Below are 24,327 nucleotides of genomic sequence, written 5' to 3' on the forward strand. Positions count from 1 at the left end.
AGCTCGAACTCAGTTGAAACCGAGCCGAGCTGAGCTTTTCACAAGCCGAACTCGGTTTGTTGCCACTTAGTCATGCAAGTTTCCCTAATTTTATCACCAATTTGATCAATTTATAGGCTTTTTGACCAACTTCATTTCTTCATCCATCTTAACATACACATTTCCATACTTCTTAACCATTTGATATATTAAATATAAATTACGACAAAATAAAAAATGTTTAATGAAAGAAATATGACTTGAGGAATTTTAAAAGCGAGTTTGTAAATTAACATTAATTATCAATAAACATACAAAGTAATCAGTCAAACAAGTCAAACAAACAAAATCATCATTAATCTCAATCTTAATCATCTTAATTTATATGAATAGGAGAAAAACTTGTGTAGAAAACAGTTATCAAAATAACAAAAAAAGAGTAAACAGCAGAAAACAGGTAGAAAAGGGTCATATCATCCTCCCAAGAACAGTCAACAGAAATGTTACTATTGTAATCAGGCAGTTAACCTGTACTGCCTGTTATCTTATCCTACGGTTACTACTTATACATGTACTTGTATTCATTTCCTTATCCTAAGCACCCCCCCCACACACCAAAAAAAGAAAAAGAATGAAACAATTTTCCGCCTGCATTTTACAACGGCAAATTTCAACTTTCTATCCCCGAACCCGAACCAAAATAACAGAGCCGTCCGGTGCTGACTGCCACCTTCTTCCGTTTAAACTTTTGCATTTCTACTACCATTTCTTTCAGATTCGTAGCTCAGACGTTACGATCCCTGATTTTATTATCCTGAGCACCCCTAGTATTTCTCTCTTTCTCTCTGGCACTCTGGCAGCACCTTTTACTTTTCTTTCCCAAAATATCACAACACAATCACTGTCCAGCTTCGATTTTTCATGCTATTAGCGTTATTGGGGGATAGAAGAATCTTTTCTCCTCTGTTATGCTAGAGATCACGGTCTGTTCTTCTTCGCATCTTCTGGAGAGTTTTCTCTCGAAGTAATGGAGTTCGTGGGCAGGACTCTGAAGAAGCAATTTCGAGGGGTTCAGGACTTAGCTGGTGTTGTAGAATCGTACGACGAGTCTTCTGGGGTTTTCAAGATCTCTTACGAAGGTGGTGGTTCGGAGGAGATTGAATTTGACGAGGTTGCTTCGATTTTGGAGGGAAAGGGGGAGCCTGGTTCAGCTGATTTAAACGAGAGGGAAAGCCATGGGCGGAAGCCGAAGAAGCGGCGCCTGGAAGAGCCAGAGCAGGAAATTCGCAGTGATTCAGGTAAGTCTACTGATTGTGTGATGACCAATTTATGTTTCGAAAAGGGCTATGAAGAAACCCAAGTGAAGGATGGTTTGACTGATGGAGTATATTCGGAAACCCTAGAGATGGAATGTGAGTTGGGTAGGAATTTGTGGGGAAATGCCTCTGTTAATAGGTATTTAAGGGAAAATGGTTGTTCTGATGGGTTTAATTTGAATAGAAATGTTCCTGTTGACGGAAATTTGAAGAAAAATGCTGATTCTGATGGGGATTTGGACGGAAATGATTGTGTTGGGTCTGCTGAAGAAAGTCCGGAGAAACGATATGGTGTTCTTTTGAATTATAGTATTCACGAAGAAGAAGCAGGAGTAAAGAAGGATCATTCTGGGGAAGATTTCAAAGAAAGTGCTCCTTTTAAAATGCATGAAGAAACCCAGATCAAGGAATTCGGCTCTGATGGAGATTTTAAGATAACGTGTACGGTTGGAGTTGCTGAAGAAACTCAAATAAAGGATGGTATTTCAAATGGAAGCTTGAAGGAAGATACTTCAGTATCCAATACATACACCCAAGAGGAGAATAGTTCTGGTTTTAGTGAGGGCAAGCTGGGAAATGCTTGTATACGGATGGTTGAAGAAAGTCAAGAGGATGAGAGAGATCTTTGCGGAGATTTGCAGGGAAATGCTTTACCTGAGGTTGGAAGAGCTACCTGCATTAAGGATGGTAGTTGTGGTGAGCTTCAGTTGAAGGAAGTCAATTATGAGGATGATTTTGCAGTGAAGGGGAATGGAATTGAAATGGGAACCCCAGATAAGGATGAAAATAGTTGTAAGAAAAGAAGGCGGCTTTCTGACAATTTGAAATCTACAAAGGAGAAAGTGCTGAGGAGGAGTGCTCGCAGAACATCATCCCAAATTTCTTCTTTGGGTCACACCTCAAGCACAGAGAAATCTTCTGCAGCTGACAATGTGTCAACATCCCCTGCAGTTAATTCTCTATCAGAGGAGAAATCCATTGGCTCAGGTTGTGTTGGATTTGAAGGGCAAGAAAGTAGTCCTTCGAAGTTGGCCCTCCCCCCTTCTTCAAAAACTCTGGATTTAGATGGGATTCCTATTTTTGACCTCTTCTCTGTTTATGCTTGTTTAAGGTCTTTCAGCACTTTATTATTTTTAAGTCCCTTTAGTGTGGAAGCTTTTGTAGTAGCATTGAAATGCAAGTCTGCTAATTCTTTAATTGATTTCGTACACTTCTCTATCTTGCGCACTTTGAAGATGCATTTAGAATTCTTTTCTGATGAGGGCTCTCAATCTGCTTCTGCTTGCCTGAGGTATACAATTTGCTTTATTTTATTATTTTATTATTTTTTTTTGTTTCTTCAAAGCTCCTTAGGGCCATTGAGATACTGATCATTTTTGTTATTCATGGTTTTGGATTAACTTGTTGGTGTAGGACTCTTAACTGGCAGTTGTTGGATCCAATTACATGGCCTGTTTTTCTGGTTGAGTACCTACTTGTTCGTGGTTCGGGATTGAAATCCGGTTTCGATCTTAGTCAGTTGAAACTTTTGGATGGCGATTACTATAAACAATCTGTAACTGTAAAGGTTGAGATACTTCGATGTCTATGTGATGATGTCATTGAGGTGGAAGCTGTAAGGTTGGAGCTTAATAGAAGAATGCGTGCCCTTGACATGGATATCGATAAGATAGGAAACTTGGAGATTTACAAAAAGAAAAAGGATCCCATGGATGACTCAGCCGGTTCTTGCTTGACTGAAGAGATTGTTGATGAAACCATTGATTGGAATAGTGATGAATGCTGTCTCTGTAAGATGGATGGGAGCTTAATATGTTGTGATGGCTGTCCAGCAGCTTATCATTCAAGATGTGTAGGTATTTCCAAGGATCTTTTACCAGAGGGCGATTGGTACTGCCCGGAATGTGAAATAGACAAAAATAACATGCAGATGAAATCAACGAAGTCTGTCCGAGGAGCAGAACTTCTGGGAATTGATCCTTATGGGCGACTATATTTTGGCAGTTCTGGTTATCTTCTGGTGTAAGTATGCTTTTTTTGGTTAAGTATTAAGCTTCTATTGTTGATTTTTTTGTCCCTTCAACTTTTCTCCGTTTTTCCAGCTATTATTACTTCTATTTCTTACATGATTTATCTTCACTTTCAGTTTATTAGAGAATTGTCTTAAGCATATTTTTTCTATCATAGATGTGGTATATTCATGATAGGGTGGCCTTATTTAAAAAAAAAAAAACTATGGCATTTAGAAGTTTTTTTTTGTATCTGTTGCCTTCTGTTTTTGACTAGTCCATTCTGTTGATGAAATGAGCACAATAATACAACTAAGTTTGAATTTCAAGCTGACGGTTGGCAACAAATAATTTGGACCAATATTTTTGTGAGCATCTCTCTCTCTCTCTATATATATATATTGCTGCATTTTATCTATTTTTTTATATTTTTAATATTTTCGTTTATAATTTATGATGCCATGGTTGACTCATTTGACCTAGATGGTTGAACTGCTGACCCACCACTAAAAACACTGGTTTTGATTTCCACTAAAAAACATCTAATGCAAATTTGAACGTAGGAAACATGCTTAGGCTTGACTCCAGATGCTGGTTCTCCTATTGTTGAAGCAATCCCCTTGGTCCCTAACCACATGGGTACTCTTTTCAATTCCGTTTTGGTTACTGATGTGTTTTCTATGCTTGAAACAAATGCTCCAGCATCTCGAGTGAAAAAACAGAAGTGGGAGAGAAGGAAGGTCCCTGGTTAAGGAGGAGGCTCTCAGTAAGGGTCTTTTGAAGGGTGTGTTCCAATGAAAATTATTAGTTGGACTGTGAGAGGTTTGGGGAGTGCAAGAAAAAGAAGGGTAATTAAAGACTTGTTAAGAAGAGACAGACCTGATATAGTAATGTTGCAGGAAACAAGTTGGGAGAATTGGATAGAAGATGGGTGAGAAGTGTGTGGAGATCAAGAGGAGTCTGTTGGACCTTGACTCTTTCTTGGGGAGCTTCTGGAGGTTTGGTTACCTTATGGAGAGAGGATGTTGTAGAATCAGTGGAGGAACTCATAGGGAGGTTTTATGTGCCTTTAAAATCCAGAAATTTGGAGGGTGGTTTCACATGGGTCTTAATTAATATATATGGGCCAAACAATTATAGAGAAATGAATGAGATGTGGGAGGGGCTGTATGGAATACAAGGCTATTTGGATGGCCCTTGGTGTGGAGGGGGGATTTCATGTAATTAGGTTTTGTAATGAATCTAAAAACCCCCAAAGCATTGTTACAACTAGCATGAGGAAGTTCAATGAATTCATTAATACTTGTGAGTTAAAGGAGATACCTCTGTTACAAGGTAATTTTACTTGGTCTAACTTCTAGGAAAACCCTCTTTGTTTGAAACTAGATAGATTCCAATTTAATGTAGGGTGGGAGAATCATTGGAGGGATTTTGTGGCTAGAGCTCCACTTAGAGTTACTTCTGATCATTGCCCCATCCAATTAGGCCCTGAACCTCTAGGGTTTGGATGGTGACCCTTAGATTTGAGAAGTGTGGTTAACTCACCTAGGCTTTGTGTATAAGGTTGGGGAATGGTGGATTGAAGAGTTGAGAGGGGTTTCACAATGGAAGGCAATTAGGTTTCACAAAAAGATGAAGAGATTGAGATCTAAAATGAAGGAGTGGAGCAGGGAGCATTTTGGAAGGATAGGGGACCTTCAGGGAAAACTTATTTTGGGTTGTATTGTAATTCTTGTTGTTATTTTGGGGTCAACACTCTTTGTCTGAGTGGTTGACAATGTAAGATGTTTATTTAATATTCTTAATAAAAGTTACTGTTTTCAATCAAAAACAAAAAGGATAGAGGAACAAAAATCCACCTTGTTGTCTAAGATTGAGGAAATAGACTCTAAAGGATCTCAAAGGACTATGAATGAGCAAGAAAGAGAATTGAGAAGAAATTTAAAGTACTCCTTAAAGAGGAGATTTCATGGAGGCAAAATTTGCGAATAAATGGAACAAGGAAGAGGACGAGAACACTAAATTTTTCATGCCTAGGCCAATGGGAGGAGGACAAAGAACTTTGTGGCCAAACTAGAAGTGGATGGAGAGGAAGTTACAGATCAAGATGAAATAGCCAAGATGTTTGTGGATCATTTTAAATCAATCTTTAGAAAGCCATTGAAGAATAGGCTAAGGGTGGAAGGAATTGATTAGTTCAATTTGTTTGGGAGTAGGTAAGTAAGTAAGTTGGTTAGAAAGGAATTTTGAGAAAGGCAGGCAGTGTTTTCAATTTACAGATCTAAAGCACCTGGCTCAGATGTGGCTTTTTATTAGGATTATTGGGATGTGGTAAAAGATGACCTTTTTGAGGTGTTTTAGGAATTTGCAGATAAAAATATAGTGAGCCCTGGAGTCAATGCTACTTTCATTGCATTGATCCCAAGGAAGATGGATGTGAGACCTTAAAGAGTTTAGGCTGATTAGTTTGGTGACTAGCATCTATAAAATCTTGGCTAAGGTGTTGCCCTTTTTTTGATCAATAACAGAAATATTCATTAATTGATTAAGAAAATTACAAAGGAAGGGCGCTAAAATATCTAACTCCTAGAATCAGCCAGCATGCACCCAAACCATAACAACATTTACAACTGAGCCCAAAAAATAGAGTTCCTGTTCACCCCTTGCCTAGTTAGTCCATCTGCAAAAGAGTTTGCACTTCTTTTTACCTAAGTGCATAAACTTCAATGTCCTTAGTCAGCCACTTAAATTTCCTCTTTTCATTGTTGTAGTTCCAAAGCCTAGTGTTGTCCTGTTTTAGCCAGCCCACCACAATCTTAAAGTCTCCTTCTATGATCAGTTTGTTAATGTTCATGTCTTTAGCCCTTTGTACCCTTTCTAGAGCTGCAAGTATCTCAGCCCTCGAGGAATCTCCCACCCTGATTGGACCAGAGAACATGGCAATTAGATTCCCTTTTTAGTCCCTTATAACTCCCCCTATTCCAGAGGGCCCTGGATTGCCTATACTACTTCCATCAAAATTCAGTTTAGTAAAATTGGGAGGTAGAGGGATCTAAGAAGAACTTAAGGCCTGCTTTGTGGGGGCCGATGTTGCAATTTCCTTTCACTTCCTTAGCAAATCATCTACTGAGAAATCTGCAAACATATCCAAAGTTTTCAACCAATGTATCACTCTTATATTAGTTACCCTCCAATGCATCGAGTGTATGCTGCCCTCATGGTATTGTGTTTCAGCCTTCTCCAGCTCCATCTCAGCCATCATCTGCTCCTCCGTTGACGGATCCATATCATTTCGATATCCCCATTGTGCTCTGCGAAGGTAAGCGTGCTTGTATTGAACATCCTATATCACGTTATGTTTCAGTTGGCCATTTATCTCCATCATATTGGAATTTTGTATCCCTTCTATCGTCTGTGTTTGTTCCTAGATCTCTTTAGGATGCTCTTCTCTCTTCGGAATGGAAGAGGGCCATGGATGAGGATCTAATCATACTTGGGACCTCACTTCTTTGCCTCCATGGAAGGAAAGCAGTTGGTTGTCGGTGGGTTTACACTGTTAGCATCTTGTTGGTGGTAGTGTGGAGAGATATAAAGCACACTTAGTAGACAAAGGGTATGCACAAATATATGGCGTTGGTTATACTGATACTTTTTCACCTGCAGCTAAAATTGGTTTGGTTCGGGTGCTTATTTCCTTGGCTGCACACTTTGATTGGCCATTGTTTCAGTTGGATATTAAAAATACATTTCTTCACGGTGACCTAGAGGAGGAGGTGTATATGGAGCAACCTCTAGGGTATGTTGCTTAGGGGGAGGAAGGTAAGGTGTGTCGTTTGAAGAATGCAATTTATGGGTTGAAGCAATCTTTGAGGGCCTGGTTTGGGAGATTCAGTAGTGTAGTACAACAGTTTGGGATGGCACAATGTAGGGTTGATCATTTAGTGTTCAACAGAGATACTACCTATGGGAAGATTGTATTGGCAGTCTATGTTGATGACATTATTATCACAGGAAGTGATGAACATAGCATTGAAAAGCTCAAATGGTTCTTACAAAGCTAGTTCTAGACTAAGGACTTGGGGCACTTGAAATATTTTTTGGGCATAGAAGTAGCAAGGTCAAAGTGGGGAATCTTTTTCCCACAATGGAAGTATGTGCTTGACTCGTTGGAAGAAACTGGTCTTTTAGGGGCAAAGCCAGTGGATACCCCTATAGATCTGATGTGAAGATATCTAGTACTGAGGGGGAGCCCTTAGCTGATCCTGAATGGTATAGGAGAGTAGTTGGAAAACTGATTTGTTTAACCATTGCAAGACCAAACATTTCCTTTAGTCTTGGATTATTGAGCCAATTCATGCAGAACCCAAGGACAACCCATTGGGAAGGTATTGTTAGAGTTCTATGCTATTTGAAGTGTGCTCTAGGTAAAGGGTTGTTGTATAAGAAAGAAGAGAACTTTCCTTGGAAGGGTACACAGATGTTGATTGGGCAGGGTTGGTTACTAACAAGAAATCAACAACCGGTTATTGCACATTTTTGGCAAGAAATTTGATTACTTGGAAAAGCAAGAAGCAGAATATGGTGGCTAGGAGTAGTGCTGAGGCCGAGTACAAAGCCATGGCCCACACTACATGTGAGTTGGTGCAGTTGAAACAACTATTGTAGGAGATGGGAATATTAGTTACAACCCCCATGAAGCTATTTTGTGACAACCGGCCAGCCATTCATATCTCCTTCAATTCAGTATATTATGAGAGGACCAAACACATAGAGGTGGATTGTCACTTTGTTAGAGAAAAGGTGGTTAGTGGAGAAATCATTACCCCATATGTGAAGTCTGAAGATCAACTAGCTGACTTATTTACCAAAGGCTTGAGTGGTGCTCGGATGAAATACATTTGTAACAAGTTGGAGTTGTATGATATATATGCTTCAACTTGAAGGGGAGTGTTAAAATATAGTTTTTGTTCTAGGGTTATTTTAGTCTTTTCCTTTAAATTAGTGTTTTGTCTCTGTTCTTAGTCTCTGTATATAGGGGTAATATTGTAATTTTACTTTTCATTATGAATTAAACATATAGGGTGGCAGTTCTCTCTCTCTCTCTCTCTCTCTCTAGAGACTGGTTAGCCCTATTCTGTTCGACTTCTTCTGCTTCTAGGCTCATACTAAAAGTTTCCTTTTATTTATTTAACTAAATACAAGCCTGATAACACCACCAATCCATTGATACTTTCTATTACCCTGTGCTATAAACTTTCTTGCTGCTTGGGAAATCTCCACAATGACTTACCTAACAATGCTATGTTTCTTAGTCTGAAATTTCCAATTCCTAAGCTCCCATTGTCCTTTGTTCTAGAAACCACTTCCCACTTCACCTGATGATCCTTTTAGAATCCCTAGGTTCCAAAAGAAAGTCTCTCATTAATTCTTCTATTTGATCTGCAATCTTAACAAGCAATTTGAAGGTAGACAAGAAGTACACTGGCAAATTTGCTAGTGTTGACTTAATTAAGGTGATTTTACCCCTTAGTGAGATGTAGTTCCTTTTCCACCCTGCTAACCTTTTAGAAAATGTCTCCAACACTGGGTACCAGAAACTTTCTGACTTTGGATTTCCTCCCAACGGTAAGCCTAAATACTTTAAAGGCCACTCACTTATCTCACAACCTAGGGTTCTAGCCAATGAAGCCACCTCCTCTTTTGCCTATTAATCCCATCTACATTTTATTCCAATTTACTCTCAAGTTGGAGGCCCTTTCAAAACTCTCTCCCAGAACTTTTAGGTTATCCATCTCCTCTTATTCTCCCTAGAAAAAGAATTGAATAATCTACAAATTGTAGGTGGGTGACAATTACTTCTTCCCTCCCTACTCTCCACCCTCTAATTAAGTTCTTGGAGTCAGCTCTAGAAATCTGGACACTCATAATATTCGCTATTAAAGTGAATAGGAAGGGGGGAAGAGGGTCCCCTTGTCTCAGTCCTCTCTTTGCGGGGAAAAAGCCCCTAGTTACCTCATTAACCAAAATGGAGTAATGGCAAATAAACACACAACCCTTGACCCATTTACACCATCTCTCTCTCTCTCTCTCCAAACCTTTTATTTCTCAGAACTTCAAGCAAAAATCCCCAGTCCACCAAATCATAAGCCTTTTTCAAATCAAGTTTGCAAATTGGCCCCTTTTTCTTTGTCATTTTCTGTAATCCACACACTCATTGGCAATAAGGATCTGATCAATAATTTGTCTTCTAGATGCAAAGGTTCATTTGTTCGGAGAAATTAGGGATGGTAGTACCTTTTTGATTCTCAAGGCTAAAACCTTAGAGATTACCTTATACATACTACCAATTAGGTTTATGGGCCTAAAATCCTTTGGGTGACTTGCATCCACCTTTTTAGAAATCAAAGCTATAAATGTAGCATTAACACTCAAATTGATCTTTCCTCTCTCAAAGAGTTCTGTAAACACCTCCACGAAGCCATCTCCTATTGATATCCCAACGATCTTGGTAAAAGGCCGTTGTGAAGCCATTTGGACATGGGGCTTTAGATGTTTCCATTGAAAATACAACATCTTTTACTTCTTAGACCTCAAACTTTCTTTCTAATTCAACCATCAATTCTCTATTCTATTGGACTGTTATTCTCAGAATAGCACACTCAAAGACATGCATGATGCATTAGTATGTCCAAAACAAGCACATGGTGATGTCATAGCTGTTGCCTTCATCATAAATAGTTTTCAATACATTTTCTAAGTTCCAACTGTTGCATGGCCCTGTGCAAAGTAACTCAATAATTTTTCATGATTTTATTGTCTGTCTTTTTTCTGAACTCATCATTTTGGTAATCTTTTGATAACATACTTTTTTCTTTACATGCTTTTCCTACTTGTATTTGGACCTTTCATGTGATTCTGATCACAGTTTTCACCACTAAGGTGGGGCTACGTGATTACTTTGTTGCCTAGACAAAGGGATTTTTTTTTGAATAAAAACCATGAATCCTGGGATAATTCCCTTGGTTCCACAGTAAGCAGCAATCATCTTTTACTATTTTTAAACCACTTTTCACCATTAATTGTTTATAATCTTCATAAAAAATGTATAAAATTTTTCTAAAACAAAGTAAATCAACATAATCATGAAAAAAATGGAAGAAAAAAAAGAAAGAAGAAAAGAAAAGAAAAGAAAGGATGACAAAATTTTTAGTTCTTCCATGCTTATTAGTTCAGGTTTTGAGGTCTTCAATGGTTCAAGACAGTATACATCTTAATTCAACCCTAACAAATAAAAAAAACTAGTATTTTAATTGAAATTGAACAATTTAATTTAATAATGTTTTTTTGATAATTGAAAATTAGTTTCATTAAACAAGAAGAATAAAGCTTTACAATCAACCCTTGGAGAGGCATGAGATGCAGCCTCCCCTAAGCATTACAAGTGATCAGAAAAAAATTACAAAGCTGCCCAAAATAACTGATCCCTAGAGGACCCCTGTTTTGTTAGACAGTTTTGTATGCCCTTAGCTTCAATCAGAATGATGTACATTATGAGTTTATTGTAAATGAATAAAAGTACATATCTGATTCATGTTCCCTTGGTATGTTTCTGTGTAATACCCTTAAACTGGACACTTAATGAGAGTCGTGTTAGTTTAGAATGTTCACAGCCAGTGGGTCGGTCTGGGGAGACCTATCCTGATAAGGCTGACACTGATGTGCCACCAAGTCGGTTTGGGTGGCCTGTCTCAGCTGCCATGGTGAGACCCTAGGCACATGCAGTGTAGGATTAATTGAATCTTTGAACTGGACCAGATTTCCAGTATTGCCCTGGACCTTGGAGATTAATGGGCAAAACTGGAAAGTTACACCCGACCCCTAGACTCGATTATGATATTGCACTAGGTGTCGGATTGGGCTGTCTTTGATGTACCAATCAGTGAGATCCTTAGCGAGGGTCAAAACCTGGGTATGTTGGGACAGTCTGAGAATTCATCTGAGTGGGTGATCATAATGACAGGATCAGCCCCTTTGTCGGACAAAGGTAATGATCAGGAATGCACTCTCACTGATGGAAACCAAGACTGCCGGCAGCCGATTTCAATCGTTGAGATTTGTTTTGCAAAGTATATTTTATATGAGATATAAAGGTATGTATATTATGGTTTCTAAAATGTTTGCAAAAGGTTTTAATTCCCGGGATCCATATAAGCAGAGAGTGCAACACTGTTCCTTGCAGCCGAGGGAGAGGTCCTCTCTTGTTGGGCAGTGTATGATCATTATGGGCTGAGAGGTTGAGTGTAAGACCATTGAGGATAATACCTGATGGGCTAATCTTGCATCTGCCCACAGTCCCTGGGTGTTATAAGGTGGCTTGGCCCAATGACCATTTAGGGTAAGTGTTGGGCCCATAGAGCCCATTTGATGGGTTTCAGGGGGTGCACTGTACATAACAGTGTATTCGGCCAGGCCTTGTAACAAAGGCTGGGCCGAACCCATGTGGCTGATGTGTAGATCAATGCTTGGGTCCCACGCCATACAAGGAAGCCCAACTGGGCAACAGATAGGAAGACTAAGTGAGCACATAACCTTAATGGGGCCTTAAACCCATTTCGAACTGGGTTAATTTAATGAGTTAATTATGGGGCGAATTCTGAGATGGATTAGCAGATAGGATAGGGTCTTAACCCTATCCACTCAGAGAGTCCAGATCTGAATGTGATTCAGATCTAGAAACCTCCTAATGAGATTAGGAGAAGGCTGATCTAATCTGTAGATAAGATAAGGGTTTATCCTTATCACCTAAAGGGATGTCTGATCAAAATATGATTTGGATCAGCAACTCCTAATTGGATTAGGAGCTGATCTTTTAGGGTTACAAAAGAAGGAAGGGGCGACAGCCTTTAGAAGACACATACTCACATCCTCTTCAGAGCTGAAATCACAGAAGAAAGAATTAAGCAACTTTGCAGAATTCTTTTTTGCTGCCTCCTTCTTCTTGCCGCCTACCTTGCTAGTTCGATCTCTAGTTGAGGGAGAAGTCAAGATTTGATCTTGATATCAGTTTTTTGTGAAAGGACTGATAGGAAGTTGTGCTCACATGCCATCCTACTGTTTCTTGCGAAGGAATAGGTTCTTGGAGAAGAACACTGCTGATTCTGCTCCATCCTGCACTGCGCCATCTTCAGTGGGAGCAGTCTTTGAATCTTTCATTGGGCGTGAACACCTCCATTGGGAGATATTACTTCTCCGTATCAGGTATAATTCTCTTCCACTGCTTTTGTTCAGATCTGGTTCCGTTTATGGTTCAAGATTGATCCTTGAAAATATGATTTTCTAAATAGGGAATTCGATTCCCAATTGAAAGGGAGAGATTTTTTTGAAATTCGCTCACCTTATTCCGCAAGATTTGGACGTCCATACGATGGATTTCTCATCCCTTCATGTTTAGCAAGAGAATCAGCCAAGGCATTTGCCTCCCTACCCACCCATTGGAATCTACACTTTAGAATCCCACAATCACTTCAGAATCCCCTTGAATTAATAAGTTCTCCACTCCTAATTGCTTAGCGATCTGAATCCCTTGTACTGCAGCCTACAACTCGGCTCTTGTGGAATCCCCTCTCCCCACTGGGCTTGAGAATAAGGATATGATGTTGCCATTCTCATTCCTCATGACTCCTATACCAGACGGTCTTGGGTTGCCTTCACTACTTCCGTTAAAATTCAATTTAATAACCCCTTCTGGAGGAGTTACCCAAATTGTTGCAGCTCTGTTTTTCCTAACCAAAGCGTGTGCTACTGCAGTCAATTCCTCCAAATATCATCAAAAGAGAAAGATTTCAAAGAAGCCAAGGATTTCAGCCAGTGGATAGCCCTAGTTAAAATACAATCCTTCACTTCTGTAAGGGATCTCTCCTTATCTTGGAAAATTCTAGCACTTATTTTTTACCAAATTGTCTATAAGGTAGTTGCTCTCCACATACTGCTCCTTCTTTTTGTTGGGAAAACAAAGGTAGATGGGGAAAACAATAATTTTACCTCTGTTGAATGATTTCACCTACATCCAAACAAAACAAACATCCAAGTAATTCTAAGTATTCATGGGCAAGCAGTGGACGTCTGGGATGCTGGAGTCTCATCTAGGGCTACAAGAGCTTCCCCTTGGAAGTCCATCCATGCTATTTTACCTTCATTCCTTCCACTCATCAGGTATGACGTTTGTTCCGATAATTTTGTGAAATTTTGGGAACATACTTGGGTAGGAAACTCACCTCTGAAAGTGCAATTTCCAGCTTTGTTCTCCCTATCGAGTTTTAAAAATGAGCCTGTTTCCACCTTTCTATCCCCTACTTTGTCTGCTTCTATTTGGAACTTGGGTTTTAGAAGGACTCTTAGAGACTCTGAGTTGAACACCATTTCTGATTTGCTTAAGATCCTAGATGAGGTGGTTATTGATCCCTCTAGAAGAGATAATAGGATTTGGGTTCCTTCCTCCTCGGGTGTAGTTACTTGCTCTTCCTTTTTCAAAGAATTAACCCAGTCTCAACCGGCTTTCGGACACCCTTTCCTAGTCTTGGAAATTTGGGGTATACCATTTCCTCCCAGAGTGGGTGCTTTCTGCTGGGAAGCATTCTTGGAAAAGTACAACACTTGTGACGTACTTCAAAGGAAAAGGCCAAATTGGTGTTTGTCCCCGCACTGGTGTATCCTATGTAAGGAGAATGGGTAGAGCTGCTATCACTTAATGGTTTCCTGTCCTTTTGTATCAGAAATCTGGTGCTGGTTTTTTTCTCTCTTCGGTTGCAGGTGGTCCTCTCCTCCAAGTGTGCAAAGGTTGTTTAACATTTCGTTAGTGAGAGGGTTAAAAAAGAGAGGTAAATTTCTGTGGAGATGTGTAAGAGCAGCAATATGTTGGACAGTGTGGGAGGAAAGAAATCAAAGAATATTCCTTGAGAAAGAAAGAAATAAGGAAGCTATCATTGAAGTAATTTCCATTAGGGTGGTTCATAGGGTTAAGACCTTGAAGCTCTTTGAAGATTACACAGCAGGAGATATCATTAAGAACTGGTTGGAAGTGGCTTGGTCAGCTCCCCTGAGAACTGCCCCTTCTCCAGTTTGGGTTCCTCCACCCTTGGGCTACACTAAGTTGAACTTTGATGGAAGCAGTGGAGGAAACCCAGGTCCTTCAGGTATGGGTGGAGCCTTCAGGGATGAAGAAGGTCAAATTATTGGAATGTATTCGGGGCCTATTGGATGGGGGATTCTCTGAGGGCTGAAATACTGGCAGTCTTGGAAGGGATTAAATGAGCACGTCAGCTGAATATCAGAAAACTGGTGGTGGAAGGTGATTTGAGCCTGGTTATTAGGTGGTTGTAGAAGGATGACTTCAGTTTGTGGAAATACCTAAATGAGAAAAAGAGAATTAAGCATTTGATTCAAAACATGGAAGTTCAGTTTCAGTGGACTAAAAGGTGTGCCAATTCCTTGGCAGATTCTTTGGCTAAGCAAGGGGTGGGAAGAGCTATTTTTTTCTGGGCAACTTTGTAATCTGAAGTAAACTTTTGGGAGGGTTAAGAGAATTTACCCCTCCCTCCTGTTGTATCCTCCTTTTTAATCTCTTTATTAATAAAAGTTTCTGTTATCTATCAAAAAAAAAAACAAAAAAACAAAAAACAAATATCCAATCCCAGTGAGCTGCAGCAAAGGAACAAGAAACTAGTAAGTGGTAACCGTCCTCACTATGACATTTGCACAAAACACACTAGTTTGGGGATTAACACCAAAAGGCCTTTTCTTTTGTAAATTCTCCCAAGTATTGTTTATTATTATAATCTTGGAAATTAAGAATATAAAAGTATCTGTTTTTTGAGAAGTAGTTAAGAGTATAAAAGTATCCAAGAGCACTGTGTAAAAAATATCTTGGTGATTAAGCGAAGTGACCCTCCATGAGTGCATTATCGCCTAGGCATCTCTCTACTTGTTATGTTAAGCTACTTTGGTATTACCTAGTTGTCATAGGTAGCATCTTATAGAGGTAATATTTTTTTTATATGATAGCGGGCTGTTCTTGTATCATTTGGTGTAGCAATGTTAGACATGTCTTTTCTGGGCTATTTGTTTTTTCATTTGATTGATAGTAGCATGTTTGTACTTTATTGGATGGTTGCAAGAAATTGTTGTGACTATGTAAACTCATCAAAACCAAATCACCCAAGCATGCAGTCACTAGGTGATTTGGCTTATCCTTTGACTTAGAGCATGCTTGGGGTTTCTTAGAGGCTACCTTTGTATTTCTTGATATTCCTACTAAGGTAGCAGATCTCAGAGGTAGTCTCCATTTTATCATATGATAGCGGCCAGTTCATGTATTCATTGGAGTAGCAACAACAAACATGCACTCACTATGTAGTATCGTCTTTCATTTGATTGATAAATGTCTATGTTTTATTGGGCTTCAAAAGGAGGAGGAGCTGGGCTGGTGGGATTATATTTATGAAAATAGGAAGTTTAAGTGGCTAACACAAGGTATGGAGCTGAAGCTGATTTAGGTGAAAAGAGAAGCTAATGGCTTTGCAGACACATTGGCTAAACAAGGGGTAGGAAGGAATTAAATTTTCTGGGCTATGTTGTAACCTTGTTTGCTGTCTGGGGAGAGTTAAGAGAGTTTATCTCTCCCTTTCTTTGTACTTCTTTTAATTTTTAACGAATGAATTTATCTAGTTATTGAGCAAAAAAATATCTATGTTTTATTGGAGGGTTGAAAAAGTGTTGTGACCATGTGGACTAATTGAAAGCAAATCACCTAGGCATGCATTTACAAGGTGATTTTGTTTAAAATTTGATTATAAGCATATTCATGACTCAATGGAGGGTCAGAAGAAAAGTGTCGTGACTACATGAACTCATCCAAATCAAATCACCCATGCATGCATTCATTGGGTAATTTGGTTTTTCCTTTGATTGATTGCATGTTAATGTCTTATTGGAAGGTCACAAGAAAGCATTGTGACCATGTGAACACATCACAATACAAGTTAAGCTACCTTGGCAATTCTTGATTGTCATAGTAAGGTAGTAGACCTTAGAGGTAGTCTCTATTTTTTTCATATGTTAGTGGGTTATTTTTGTATCATTTGGGGTAGGAAAAAGGCATACACTCATTTGATGATTTATTTTTTATTTTATTGTTATCATGTTTGTGTTTTATTGTAGGTTTGCAAGAAAGTGTTGTGACCAAGTGAGCTCATCTAAACCAAATTACCTAGGCATGCACTCACTAGGTGATTTGGGGTTGTTTGAGCTAATTGCTTAAAATGTTAGGCTACCCTTTGTAATGTTTCTTCTCTATTTAATAAAATACTTATTCAATTATAAAAAAAACATGTTAGGCTACCTTGATATTTCTAAATTGTCATAGGAAGGTATTAGACCCTAGAGGCAATCTCTATTTCTTCATATGTTAGTGGGTTGTTAATGTGTCATTTGGGGTAGCAACAAAAGGATGCACACACTGGATGATTTAATTTTTCACTTGATTAATAACATATCTGTGTTTTATTAGAGGAGCACAAGTAAGTGTAGTGACCATGTGAACACATTAAAACCAAATCACCCAGGCAAGCATTCATTAGGTGATTTGTTGATAGCATGTTATGTTTTATTGGAGGGTCAAAAGAAAGTGTTGTCATCATACAAACTCATTGCTCCACATGTTAAGCTATCCTTGTATTTCTTGATTGTCAAAGTAAGGCAGTGGGCCCTAGAGGCATAGTTTTCAAGGCGTCAAGGTGAGGCTAGGTGACTTCTTTTGAATACAACCCATCTTTCACTGTTAATTATCGCCTAGTCTGCCTAGTTGATGGGTGTTCTTTTCCTAAGAAAAGAAATTTTAGAAAATTGAGGGGTTGAGCCTCTATTTATTGTGAAGAAGAAGAATCGATATGTGTTGATTGGATATTTATAAAAAAATGTGTTATTTGGATACAATTTTGAGTTCTTCCATGATTATCAGTTCTAGTTTTGAAGTCTTTGGGGATTGAAGGCAGTATGTATGTTGATTGAATCCTAACAAATGAGAAAAATAATAAAAAGAAACTAGTATTTTAACTTAAACTGAATAATTTAGTTAAATGGTCTATTTTATCATTATAATCTCAAATTAAGAATGTAAAAGTATCCAAGAGCACCATGTGAACAATATCTTGGTGATTAAGCAAGGCAATCCTCCACGAGCACCTTATTGCCTAGGCATTGCCTTAACAACTATGATTCTGATTTGCCCGAGTTTTTATTATGTTGCTGAATTTGCAGGTCTGATTCATGTGATTCAGAATCTTCTTATTACTGTTACCACAAGGATGATTTGAATGCTGTACTGGAAGTGCTAAAGTCATCAGATACTGTCTATGGTCAAATAATAAGTACAATCTCATCATACTGGGGCATTTCTAGTGATTCAACTGGAGCAGGTAATTTGGAGTCTCATGCTCATACTGTATCCCAAGACATAGATTTGGGAGGACAAATCTCCATTGTCCATCTTTCTTCTTCAATGGTGCCACTTTCAGTGATGGGTGAAGCTAAAAATGAGGCAATTAATGAAGGAAGGCCAAATGAAGGTTCTGTTATAAGTGAAGGTTTAGCCCATCAAAACAGCAAGATTTCAGATTCTATTAGCAGGCTCAACTCAGCAACCATGAACCAGTTTATGGAGATGGCAAGCCCACTTGCAAGTTCTGAAGGCTCTGCTGATATCTCACAGGTCAATGCAGGCAAGCAAACATCTCAGAAAAATGGTGCTGATTGTTCCAATAAATTAATTCAAAGTGCGGACTCTGAAATCCCTGTGAAGCTCCAATCTGCCATTGGAGAGGACTTACCCAATCCTGCTGACTTGGGTGTTAAACAAGAAGAGGGTTTCATTGGGGAGCAATTATCCAAACCTGCTGACTTAAATGACAAACAAGAAAAGGGTTTAGCACCTGCTGTTCCCATTCATACATCCCCAGTAAATAATACTAAACGAGTGGTGCCATCTCCAATGCAGTTTGAATCTGGTTCTTATGTTAATTGTTACATTTTTGCTCAGACAGCGGCATCTGTTGCAGAAGAGTTACTGCACAAGTCATCAGAACGGATAAATGAAGACCCTAACTCATCTGCTGACGAGATAGTCTCAGCACAGCTAAAGGTCATTTCTAAGAAGTCAACAAAGCTTTGTTGGTCAAATATTCAGAATCTTTACAAGGATCTGCAGAAAGAAAATTGCGGGTGGTGCTTCTCATGTAAAAATCCCACTGACAGTGGGAATTGCTTATTTAACATGTTTAATAAGAAGCATCCTCCAGAAGGTCCTAAAAGTGGTGCAGTTGGCCTTCATTCTAAAAAGAACAGGAAAAACCATCTTTTTGATGTTATACATCATATTCTCTCCATTGAACATCGTTTGTCTGGGCTTCTCTCTGGTCCATGGCAGAATCCCCTTTATAGCATGCAGTGGCGCAAAAGTGTCCTTAAAGCATCTGATATTGCATCAGTAAAACGTCTGCTGCTCATTGTAAGGAGTCCTGCATTTTGAACTTATGAATTACAACTATTGTCATTTTGTCAAAAGTTGGTCTTTTGTTTTTCCTTTCCTGCTTTGTATGTGATTAATTTACATATATAACTACAATTTACAGTTAGAGTCGAGTTTGCGCCGCATTGCACTTTCAGAAGAATGGTTGAAACAGGTGGATTCTGTTTTTACAATGGGATCAGCTTCTCATGTCTTGACCACCTCCGTAAACCTGCCTTCAAAACATGGGATTGGCAGGAAACGTGGCAGATTTTCAGATGCTGATTCCAGTTTTTCTTCAAATACTGCTGGTTCAGGTATCTTTTGGTGGAGGGGTGGAAGGCTTTCACGTCAAGTATACCATTGGATGTTTCTACCCCACACCTTGGCATACAAAGCTGGCAGACAAGGTAGGCATTTTTTCTTTGGTTTCATTGTAATATATGAAATTTTGTAGCTTTAGTTTTATTAATATGGTTCTAAACATGTTTTAAGCTTGAACTTCTGCAGCTGGATGCATAAAGATACCTGGCATATTGTATCCCGATGGATCAGAGTTAGCTAAGAGAAGTAAATACATTGCCTGGCGAGCTGCACTTGAGATGTGTATAAGTGTTCCACAACTTGCTTTTCAGGTATTAATCTTCTAAGGTCCATCCTTTTTCTAATTTTGTCTTTACTACTCCAATGATAAGGCTCATGTTATTAAAATCCCCTTAACTTCTATGATGTCATATTTTCCAGGTTAGAGAGCTAGACTCAAATATTCGGTGGGATGACCTGGAAAACAATATGCTCTTGTTTAAGATGTCTAAGGAACTTTGGAAATTAATGAGGCCATTCAAGAAGGTGACAATAAGGAGGAAATGTATGGAAGGAGCTCAAGTGAAGTATCTTCTAGATTTTGGCAAGAGGAAAACCATCCCAGATGCTGTTCTCAAGCATGGGGTCATGCTTGAAGTGTCCTCTAGTGAAAGGAAGAAATATTGGTTGGATGAGTCTCATGTTCCTTTGAACATCTTGAAGGCCTTTGAAGAAAAGAAATTATCTCGAACGTCCAATAAGCAGAATTCTGCAAAGCTTCACGATGCAGTTGTCACAGTCCTGAAGAAGCACTCCAGAAGAATTGGACTTTCCTACCTTATATCAAAAGGAGAAAAATCTGAGAACTACCAGTGTGGGCACTGTAACAAGGATGTGCTGGTCAGGTACCATGGTGGAAATTTTCAATCTATTGTTCTGGTCAATTTTATTAACTTCTAAGAAATTCAATCCATTTACTGTGCATGAATGTGCTTAACTAAACTCAGTCCAGTGTTAACCCCAACTATTTGGAGTTGGATACACAAATCCTGTCCTGTTATTGTACTCTATCAAGAGCCACACACACACACATACACACATATAAAATATTTTGCCAAATTGTGAATCATATCATTTCTTACTGTTGAGTTGGGCCAATTTCTAGTTATTGGGCCCAGTTGTTTTGTTCTTATTTTAAGTTGTTAAGTTAGGAAGTTGTTGGGCTCTAGGCCCATTAGCTTATGTTTTTAAAGTTGTGACTGTTCAGCTACTTTAGTAGCCACCCTACTAAGGGCATTCTTGTAATCTTTCATTCTTTTAAGTTAAATATAAAATATAATGAGGGGTTGGCGGCCAGAACTAATTCAATTCTGGTTATCATCCCACTCTTTCTTTCCTCTCTTTTCTTCTCTACTGCTGAAACTCTTCATCTTCTTCTTTCTCTTTACAAGGAATTCATCCTGATTTACAAATAGTGATTTCTACTCTTACCATTCTCAGCTCGCATTTTCATTGCTAAGAAATTCAATCCATTGTTCAATCTATTTTCATTGCTAACAAGGACATGCTGGTCAGGTACCATGGTGGAAATGTTCAATCTATTGTTCTGGTCAATTTGATTAACTTCTAAGAAATTCAATCCATTTACTGTGCATGAATGTGCTTAACTAAACTCAGCCCAGTGTTAACCCCAACTATTTGGAGTTGGATACACAAATTCTGTCCTGTCATTATACTCTATCAAGAGCCACACACACACACACACACAAATATATATATATATATATATATATATATATATATATATATATATAATATTTTGCCAAATTGTGAATCATATAATTTCTTACCATTCTTAGCTGGCATTTTCATTGCTATCCCCTTGCTCTTTTAGAGCCTTAATACTTGCATCAAGTTAACCCTTGTCACTAGTGCAGTCAACATACGCACATGATCAAACAATATGCATATATATGTTAATTGTTGTTGCTGAGTGGTTCAAAAAAAGGTTTTTTGCTGATCATACATACATAATGTAGTGTGTAAATTAATCTAGTCCGGGCTATTGCTTTCTAGAAGTCTTATTCTCCTTACTTTTTTAAGATGATTGTGTTCAGTGGTTAGAATGGATATTTTTTATTATCCGGTGATTTAAAAGGTGTGCCTAGGCCATAGGTGAGGTGCATTTCAAGGTATTCGCCTTACCTAGGCCTAGGTGCAGCCCTTTGAAACGGTGTGCATCTGGTGTGCCTTGTGCCTCAGCCCAGGTGTGTGCCTTAGTCAATTTGTGCACCTTTTCAAGCATAGTGGTTGTGCTAGGGGCTCTGTTTGTTTGCTAGTATTTGCTTATTCTTCTTTATACAAGACATTCTTCATCAAACAACATTTGATTCATAATCCTAAATGATAAGGAACTACAACTAAAACTACAAAACTAATATCAATATGGGGAAAGAATTCAAGACCCTTTTCTGAAGTCTGAATTTGTTTGGGCTTGCTTCAAGGGACTTGGTGCAAAGGCGGCTTGTAGAATTAAGAATGCAAAATGGTTGACATCACATTAGCTACTTGAAGTACTGCAGTTGGGAGAGAAATAAACAGATTGAAAGTTCCATATGCTTGAATTATTGCGTGCTTGAAAATGTTTGGTTTTCTTTTTAAATTTTTCATTTTTAATACGTTTTAATTGTTATTCTTATGCATTTTGATTTGATCCAATAAGCATTTTCAAAACACTTTTTTTTTTTAAATTTAAGTTTTCAATTTTTCATTTTTTGAATTAATATTTTTAATATTTTTTGAGTTTTTAAAAATTTCGCACCTTGCTTCAAAAAGGAGTCCGCCTTGCCTTGTCTTGTGCCTTGGGTGCGACAAGCCCCTTGCACTTTTCTTGCATCATAGATTTTTGCTTTTATGTTTCATTAGATACAACACTCTATATTGGGATAGGACTAAATCTTTGGTGGGAGGACATGCGTACATACCTTTAAAGGATAATTTTCCTATACTCTATTCCATTTTTGTAATTACATTTAACAACTTGTAATTATGTTTCCATTTGGAGCATTTTATGTTTTTGGCATCATTGTTTCTTTTCCCTTGCATCTGAGTTACTTCAAACTATTGGAAAATTCTTGATTAGCTTTTATTCACTTTAGCAATTGGATTAAGGAAAACATTTGGCATGTCAAATTTTTGGTACTCTTGTTAACCTTTTTATGCTCTTGTTTACTTCTACTGTGTTACATTATGCTATTTACATATTACTTTAGCAATTGGATTATGGAAAGCATATGGCATATCAAATTTATGATGCTCGTGTTAACCTTTTTATGTTCTTGTTGACTTTACTGTGTTACATTATGCTATTTACATATTAATTCCCCTTTTCTATTTGCAGTGAAGCGGTGGACTGTCAGCATTGCAAAGGCAAGTACCTGATATTTTTCATAGTTTGGTCATACTTTATTGTTTGCTTTTATTCCTTTCATTTGTTTTTATGATAATCCTTTTTTGGTGGGGTGGGGGAGGGATGATACAATTTTTTCCATGGTCAATAGAGTAGAAGGAAATATTTGTTATTTGTTTGCTTGACCAAATTAGCAAATTTTTCTTGGCAATGAATGTTATGGACCATCTTCTTTATTACTTTTATTTTTTACTCAAATTCTTCTTGCTTGGCTTGTTTTTTAGGTTTAAAGTAATTTTTCTATTTTTTCTGCATTATGTATGACCCCAAATTTATTATTTTTAAGCCACTTACATGGATCTTGAAGCTTCTTGAAGGTTTTGAGAAAGAAAGGAAAAAAGATAGAGAAAAGAGGAGATGAGAAGAGAGAATAGAAGAGTGGCAGTACTTAGTTTCTGCCTAACCCTAATTGGTATTTAAACTAAATTGTAAAGAAAGGTGCAAGTACAAAATACCCCTCAGTAGGTAGGTATAAATGACATGTTTAAAACATGTAAGCCTAGGCCCACAAGCCCTAATAACAAAATAAGAAAACTAATATACTGATGAGCGCAGCCTAATAGCACTATGTCTTAGAACACTCCCCCTAAAGTTGAGCATAGATATCCATTATGCTCAACTTGCCCAACAAGTCATGAAATATTGTCTCTGGTGATCCTTTGGTAAAAACATCAGTTAGCTGTTTTCCAGAAGGCAAGTAGGGAATGCATAGGTGTCCCGATTGTCAATACAACCTTAAGGGGCCATCAATCTGGATCCCTAACTCCTTTAGCAGAATACTAATCCATAAAAATTCAACTACACCATGAGCCATTGCCCTTTACTTGGCTTCAGCACTGGACCTAGCAACAACAGGTAGCTTCTTGCTTCTCCAAGTAACCAAATTCCCATCAACAAAAGTACAATATCCAATTGTGGATCTCCTATCCCAAATATACTCTGCCCAATCCTTTCTTGGGCATGTGTTAAGGTATCTTAAAAGTGGTTCAATAGCTTTCATGTGGGAGATTCTAGGTTCATGCATAAATTGGCTTACAATATGTATTGCATAGGCAGTATCAGGTTTGGTAAGGGACAAATAGAAAAGTTTACTAACCAAGCATTAATGCCTCTCTCTATTAGTGTACAATTTATCATCATCACTTTCCTGTAGCCCATGGCTATACTCAATAGGAATATTAGTAGGTCTACTTCCCAGCTTTCTTGTCTCATTCAGCAAGTCTAAGGCATATTTCCTTTGACAAATGTATATCCCTGCACTATATACCTAACAACCTCTATTTTAAGGAAGTACCTTTGAAGACCCAAGTCTTTAATATCGAATTCTAGTGCTAAAACAATCCTTCAACTTTTGAATTTTCTTTGAGCCATTTCCAGTGATCACCATATCAAATTACAAAACCAATGTCATTAGCTTATCATTTGCCTGCTTACAGAATAGTGTGCGATCAACATTGCTCTACTTATATCCCACATTCTTCATGGCCTTGCACAACCTTTCAAACTATGCTCTTGGAGATTGCTTCAAGCTGTATAAAGCTCTCTTTAACCTGTACACTTTCCCTTTCATGTCATATCTAGGAAGACGATCCATATAAACTTCCCCTTCTTGAAGATCTCCATTTAAGAATATCTCCTTGACATCTAATTGGTGAAATTCCCAAGGGAAATTTACAAAATACAACTAATGAG

General features: G+C 38.2%; 1 protein-coding gene across 1 annotated transcript in view; it reads left to right on the forward strand.

Moving 5' to 3' along the window:
• The first annotated feature begins 589 nt into the window (after nucleotides 1-589).
• Nucleotides 590-24,327, forward strand: part of LOC148845042 (PHD-finger and DNA binding domain-containing protein) — a 34,493-nt gene continuing 10,755 nt past the window's right edge. The window contains exons 1-7 of the mRNA XM_088955756.1: nucleotides 590-2,586; nucleotides 2,709-3,317; nucleotides 17,618-18,863; nucleotides 18,988-19,273; nucleotides 19,374-19,498; nucleotides 19,608-20,071; nucleotides 22,567-22,595. Coding sequence (XP_088811882.1) covers nucleotides 1,007-2,586; nucleotides 2,709-3,317; nucleotides 17,618-18,863; nucleotides 18,988-19,273; nucleotides 19,374-19,498; nucleotides 19,608-20,071; nucleotides 22,567-22,595 — 4,339 coding nt within the window. The 5' untranslated portion in view covers nucleotides 590-1,006. The remainder of the gene's footprint in view (nucleotides 2,587-2,708; nucleotides 3,318-17,617; nucleotides 18,864-18,987; nucleotides 19,274-19,373; nucleotides 19,499-19,607; nucleotides 20,072-22,566; nucleotides 22,596-24,327) is intronic.

This window comes from Nelumbo lutea, chromosome 7, assembly GCF_056320005.1.
Source record: "Nelumbo lutea isolate HS-2025 chromosome 7, American lotus-T2T, whole genome shotgun sequence".
NCBI classification, from domain to species: Eukaryota; Viridiplantae; Streptophyta; class Magnoliopsida; order Proteales; family Nelumbonaceae; genus Nelumbo; species Nelumbo lutea.